General features: G+C 46.9%; 1 protein-coding gene across 1 annotated transcript; it reads left to right on the top strand.

Moving 5' to 3' along the window:
• Positions 1–227: 227 nt before the first annotated feature.
• LOC134571237 (uncharacterized) lies at positions 228–3410 on the top strand. The gene is made up of 3 exons (XM_063429410.1): positions 228–515; positions 594–1836; positions 2812–3410. Exons 1-3 carry the CDS (start codon positions 228–230, stop codon positions 3408–3410), a joined length of 2130 nt encoding a protein of 709 aa, XP_063285480.1.
• The last annotated feature ends 3749 nt before the right edge of the window (positions 3411–7159 follow it).

The raw sequence follows: 7159 nt of genomic DNA, 5'->3' as shown, positions 1-7159 counted from the left end.
GGGTGCGTTCGTGACAAATTGGTGGCATAGCGGTGGGATAACTAAAAGATTTTTCATCTTTTTATACCAGATTTTAGTGTTGCTGGATTTGTTGGTTAATCCAGGCACTAAAAGAAATTGTGTCTCAATTTCCAAAGGCTGAACTCAGTGCATATATAATATATTTACACCTCAACAGTCCCCCCCCCCCCTTCTCTGTTTTTTCTTTGCTATCTTTTATTTACCAAATGGAGTACCAGGCGCAGTCCAAGGCAGTGCTAGACCAGCTTTGCCGGGAGAGATCTATCCCCTGTCGGGGAAAAACAAAAGAGGAACTATTACAAGCACTAGTGGACTATGATATGCAACAAGCGGTGCAAAATGATGCCTCAAACACTGCAGAGGAGATACCTGCAGCTTTTGTCAATGATGTACCGAGATCTGGAGATCCTTTGGATTTGTACTTGCAAACTGTGTTGAAATATGTGGACTCAGCAGATACAAACCAAAAACTGCAGCTTATCCTTAAATATCAGGTGGGTGAGAGAGAGCGCCAAGCTGAGAGAGCGCGCCAAGCTGAGAGGGAGAGAGAGGCTGCAGAGCGGCAAGCTGAGAGGGAGAGAGAGGCTGCAGAGCGGCAAGCTGAGAGAGAGGCCGCGGAGCGCCAAGCTGCCAGAGAGCATGAGCTAAAAATGGCTGAGTTGGAGAGGTTGACTGCCTCCCCTATAAGTATTAATTCCAGAGACTCTTCTGCACCCAAACCACGTGCAGAGAACTTTCCAACTTTGGACAAAGATGGTGATTTGGATGTTTTCCTGCGCAGTTTTGAAAAGGTTTGCAGGCAGTACCAGCTACCAAAGGACCAGTGGGCAAAATACCTCACCCCTGGTCTCAGAGGTCCTGCACTGGAAGCATTTGCTGCGCTTCCAGCAGAATTTGACCAGGACTATGATTCGATTAAGGCTGCCTTGCAGGAACGGTACAACCTCACTCCTGAGGTGTACCGAAATAAATTCAGGACTTTGCAAAAGCATCCTACAGAAAGTTATGCAGCAGTTGTGGGGCACCTGGCGACAGCATTCCGACAGTGGACTGCAGGGCTGGAAATTACCACTGTAGAAGGTTTGCAAGATCTGCTAATAAAAGAACAGTTTTTGCAGCTCTGCCCAGCCGATGTACAGGAATGGCTGCTGGACCGGAACCCCAAAACAGCATTGGAAGCGGGTAAGCTGGCGGATGTCCACACTGCCAATCGAGCAACAGTGGACCGGAGCAGAGGTTTTGCCAAGGGAACATCCAACTGGAGGACCACACCACCACGACTCCCCATCACCAGGCCTAGCGGGCCATCTTTTGTTTCAGCTCCTACCTCAGGGAGAGGGGGAGCTAGTGCCATAGCTACGCAAGGAGATAGTCGCAGATGTTTTATTTGCAACCAAGTGGGGCACATTAGTGTTGCTTGCCCTGGGAAACGGCAGCCAGCATTATCAGCCGGGGAGGGACGCTCCTCGGAACCAACGCCCTCTGTGTTGTTTGTAACCAGATCAGAGGGCAGCAACAATGTGAATCTGCAACCTGTGACAGTCGGAGGAGAGGTAACTGTGGGACTCAGGGACACTGGGGCAGATGTGACTCTTGTGCGTCCAGAGCTAGTGGGCTCTGAGGACTTAATTCCTGGCAAGACTCTAGCAGTTAAAGGAATTGGGGGGATACGGCTTGTAGTGCCAATGGCACGAGTTTATTTGGATTGGGGAGCGGGGAAGGGTTTCAGAAATGTGGGGGTAGATGAGAATATCCCTGCAAATGTATTACTTGGTACTGACTTAGGTAGATTGTTATCCCAGTATGTGCCTGAAGGTAATGTGTGTTTTAAACCTAAGCCTCATAGGGGCCCTACTGTGCAGAGGGCAATATGTAAAAGTGTACGTAGACTACCTTGCTGGGAGGGAGGGCAGAATGAGCATGTGTGCCAGGCTGTGCCAGAACCAGAGGTGTCTGTGGTAACAGGTGAAAGTTTGCCAGGGCAACTTTACTGGGAGGGAGGGCAGAATGTGTGTCAATCTGTGCCAGAACCAGGGCTGTCCGTGGAAACATGTGAAAATGTATGCAGACAATTGTGCTGGGAGGGAGGGCAGAATGAGCATGTGTGCCAGGCTGTGCCAAAACCAGAGGTGTCTGTGGTACCAGGGGAAAGTTTGCCAGGGCAACTTCTCTGGGAGGGAGGGCAGAAGGTGTGTCAATCTGTGCCAGAACCAGGGGTGTCCGTGGAAACTTGTGAAAATGTATGCAGACAATTGTGCTGGGAGGGAGGGCAGAATGAGCATGTGTGCCAGGCTGTGCCAGAACCAGAGGTGTCTGTGGTAACAGGGGAAAGTTTGCCAGGGCAACTTTACTGGGAGGGAGGGCAGAATGGGTGTCAATCTGTGCCAGAACCAGGGGTGTCCATGGAAACATGTGAATGTGTATGCCAGCAATTGTGCTGGGAGCGAGGGCAGAATGAGCATGCATGCCAGTCCAGGCCAGACATAAGAGTGCCTGCAATACCATGTGTGAGTGGGCAAAAACCACTGCAAGGGGAGGCAGGGCTAGATGAGCGTGTGTGCCTATCTGTGTCAGAGCCAGGGTTGTTTGAGATGCCATGTGAAAACATAAGTGGATCAAACCACTGGGAGTCAGGGCTGGATGAGTTGATATGTTCCCCTGTATGTCAGTCAGGAGTATGTCAGGTGCCAGAACAAGGAGAAAGTGAGGGGCTATGTGAGATTGTGGGAGGATGGCCTGGCTGGGAGAGGAAATTATGTGAGTGTGTACCACATTATGTGCCTGACCAAGGGGTGTCAAAGGTGTCATGTGACAATGTGCAGGAAGAGAATTCTAGGGACAGAGGGCTGAATGAATATGTGTGCCAATATGTGCCTGAAGCAAATGTATCAGATGGGCTGTGTGAAAGTATGGAGGGAACCAGGAACCTTGTCAGCTTATCACAATCACATCTCACACATACACCCAAGCCAGCTCAGGAGAAGGAATCTGTCTCTAAGCAACTTTTTGTTTCTGAACCAAAGGTTCAGAGTCAAAAAGGGCAACAAGCCCTGCAGGCAGACCACAAACTAAAAAAGATAAGGAGTGTGGATACATTGCAGGTACCCTGGGAGTGTCCTCTGTCTCATCTTTTGTGTGCTTACAGGGGAGTACTGCAGAAATTGGTTGGTTTCTTCCCTTTAGAGCTACTACATGGGCGCAGTGGGTGCGGCCCAAGAGAGGTGACCAGAGCGCAGTGTGAGATGGAAACAGGCAAAGGGATGTGTGGTGTGGATATGGCTGTTCTATGGCTTAGAGACAAAGGGCAAGCCTTTTTGGGGGAGGTGTGCGAACACATGAGGGCTACCCCATTCATGGAGATCCAGAGTTATGAAAAGATGAGTGTATGAGGTGGAGGCAAAAAGGAACAAGTGTTGATACGCAAGGTAGAGGCATGTGAGCCTTCTCCCATTGCGTCTCTTATTTGGGGGAGGTGTCACGGCAAGGGTGCATAATTTAGTATTACATTATGAAATATAATCCTTTAATGCCATTTGTGTAGTAAATGGCACAAAAGGATGCTATTGCTGAGGTCAACAGGGGTTACATCTTTTGAAGCTGGGACCCCCACAGAGGTTGGATGACAGAAGGGGAAGTGTGGATGGCATGGCAAGGTTCAAAGGGTTTTACTAATATGGATGTGAAGTAATCAAGGCTCTGCAAGGTGTGAGGTTCTACACTTGGGAAAAGTCTGAATGTCTCTTCATCCATTTGGCCTGTACCATTAAGTGCTGAGTAAAACTCTTTGAAATGTAAATACCATTTTAGCTTTGCTCCAGTATCATACCCAAATGAAGGACAAAAACATTAATATTTACCCCACAGAATAATAATAAAGCCTAATTTTTATTATATTTGGAATGGGACAAGCCCAGTCTTTTAATTAAGCCTAAACATGAGTTGCACAACTTAAACCGTGTGACAGGAATTGTGATGTCTGTCCTATTGGATCGCAGGTGGGGCGTGCAACATGTCTATGGAATGGGAAAACAATAACAAATTCATAGAGGCAATTATTATTTCTGTGGCAGGTACAGTAGAGGAGATAAAACCAAAAAGTTTATATTTGGCTTGCTGTTTCTGGAGCAAAGGAGGTGGTCACTTGGAATCACTATAGGTACGCCCCTGGGTGGGGTGTGATAATTCCACAGGGTATATCTCCTGTGAACCTGAAGGGTGGTTTGTACTTGCTTGGGGCCAAGATCTAATTTTGAGTGAGTCACCATCATCCTTCCTTGCCAGAGACCCCCTGGACAGAAGTTGTACTTTGAAAAACCTAAGTGAGTAATTAGGACTTCTGTATTTTATCCTTTTTGTTTTTATCTGTTATTGGTGTAAATAATTTGTTTATTATATATTGTTATATGCACTGTGACTATTTTTGCTCATAATAAACATTAATTTATTAAGTTCTACCTTTGTCTGGTTAAGAATCACTTTACCTGAAGAGACTAGTTAGTATTTTTGTAATTACATAGATATTGTGCTAAGTAATATTTGGTGGGTTTTATTGTTGATTTACCTGGGGGACCAAAGGCACCCCATTTATAAATTGTCTTGGTGGTGGCAGCGTTAAGATAGTAATAGTTATATTATTATGTTTAAGTGTGGGTGGTGTTAAAAAGGGGTATTTTGTCATTATTTCCGGTCTAGTGCAGACAAATAGTGTACTTTAACCCTTTCACCACCACAACTACGTCACGCACACTCTTGGAGTAGGGTGCGTTCGTGACACATGCCTCAATGCATCAGAGCTGTTTTGGCAGCACAAGGGAGACCTACACGATATGAGGCAGGTGGTTTTAATGTATCAGTGTAATCACATATATGAAACTAGGCTCACTTACCTTGACATGCATACATTATAATGGTGCTGCTGGGGCCAATTAATACAACATACAGAATCCAGTGCAATCATTCACTAAATACTAGGCATGTGCATGGGATACATTTTCGGTTTGGTTCGGCTTGGCATTCCGAAATTCGGGACTTCCGCAATTCGTGACTTCGGCAATTTGGCACTTTAACACTTCGGCAACTTCAGCACTTCCACACTTCGGAAATTCGTCCACTTCGGCACTTCGGGACTTCGGCACTTCGGGACTTCTCTTGCAGCCTCTTAGTAGATAACTCCCTAATTCCATTGGTATTAGGGAGTTATCTACCAAACGGCTGAAAGACCTGAATTGGTCTTTCAGACAAATTTACTAATACTAAGTAAAAATTACTTAGTATTAGTAAATTTTGCCCCTACTCGCGGTATAGCATGTCCTTCCCCCCTGACCCCCACCCCTCAACTTTCCCACGCTGTGTAAAATGACACAGAACACTCTGATTGGTTAGCTTGAAATCCAGCCAGAGTGCTCTGTGTCATTTTACACAGCGTGGGAAAATTCCAGAGAACTTTCCCACGTTTTGTAATTTGACTCTGATTGGTTACTTAATCCACCAATCAGAGAGTTATGAGTCAAATTACACAGCGTGGGAAAATTCCCACACTGTGTAAAATGACACAGATCACTCTGATTGGTGTTTAGGGCCTCCACCTGCTGCTCAGTAGTGGGGGCCCGGGAGAGGACATTAGGTCCCCTCCCCCTTATTCCAATTTAGGGTCCCCACCCGCCGCTCAAGGGTAGGGGCCAGGGGGGAGGACATTAGGTTCCCCCCTTATTAGTATTTAGGGCCCCCACCCACCGCTCAGGGGTAGGGGCCAGGGGGGAGGACATTAGGTCCCCCCCTCAATCCAATTTAGGGCCCCCACCCGCCGCTCAGGGGTGGGGGCTAGGGGGAGGACATTCGGTCCCCCCCTTATTAGTATTTAGGGCCCCCACCCACCGCTCAGGGGTGGGGGGAGGACATTAGGTCCCCCCCCTTATTCCAACTTAGGGCCCCCAACTGCCGCTCAGGGGTGGGGGCCAGGGGGCCCCTGTCACATTTACCTGTCACAGCACTCTGATTGGTTGGCTTGAAATCCACCAATAAGAGTGCTCTGTGTCATTTTACACAGCGTGGGAAAGTTCTTTGGAATTTTCCCACGCTGTGTAATTTGACTCATAACTCTCTGATTGGTGGATTAAGTAACCAATCAGAGTGTTATGAGTCAAATTACAAAGCGTGGGAAAGTTCCAATGACACAGAGCACTCTGATTGGATGGATTTCAAGCTAACCAATTAGAGTGCTCTGTGTCATTTTACACAGCGTGGGAAAGTTCAGGGGTGGGGACCAGGGGGGAAGGACATGCTATAACGCGAGTAGGGTCAAAATTTACTAATACTAAGTAATTTTTACTTAGTATTAGTAAATTTGTCTGAAAGACCAATTTAGGTCTTTCAGCCTTTTGGTAGATAACTCCCTAATACCGTGGGAATTAGGGAGTTATCTACTAAGCGGCTGCAAGAGAATGCCTGAAGTTCTCAAGTGGCCGAATTTCCGAAGTGCCAAAGTGTTAAAGTGCCAAATTGCCGAAGTCCCGAATTGCGGAAGTCCCGAATTTCGGACATTAGGTCCCCCCTTATTAGTATTTAGGGCCCTCACCCACCGCTCAGGGGTGGGGGCCAGGTGGGAGCACATTAGGTCCCCCCCCCTTTTATTTTACTGTAGGGCCCCCACCCACTGCTCAGGGGTGGGGGCCAGGGGGAGGACATTAGGTCCCCCTATTAGTATTTAGGGCCCCCACCCACCGCTCAGGGGGGGAGGACATTAGGTGTCCCCCCCTTATTCTAATTTAGAGTCCCCACCCACCTCTCAGGGGGGAGGACATTAGGTCGCTCACTGTTTAATAGACATGCCCCTTACTTAGGGGCATAATTTACTAATACTAAGTAATCTAGGTCTTTCAGCCTTTTAGTAGATAGCTCCCTAATACCGTGAGAATTAGGGAGTTATCTACTTATTAATTCCTGTCATTATACTGACTGGCTAAGTAACTTCCATTTTATATGAATGTATGTTACTTGATTGTTGTAAGTGTTGCAAATGTTTACAGCTGAATCCTGGCTATGTTTGCATACTTTTTATTTAAAATTGTATACAGTGTAACATTCTTCATTCTTACACTGGGTAAGTATATTATTTCTTAGGCAATACTGTGGTTAAGTA

The sequence above is a fragment of the Pelobates fuscus genome, chromosome 8, assembly GCF_036172605.1.
Source record: "Pelobates fuscus isolate aPelFus1 chromosome 8, aPelFus1.pri, whole genome shotgun sequence".
Lineage (NCBI taxonomy): Eukaryota > Metazoa > Chordata > Amphibia > Anura > Pelobatidae > Pelobates > Pelobates fuscus.
This window is presented reverse-complemented; position numbering and strand designations above follow the sequence as displayed.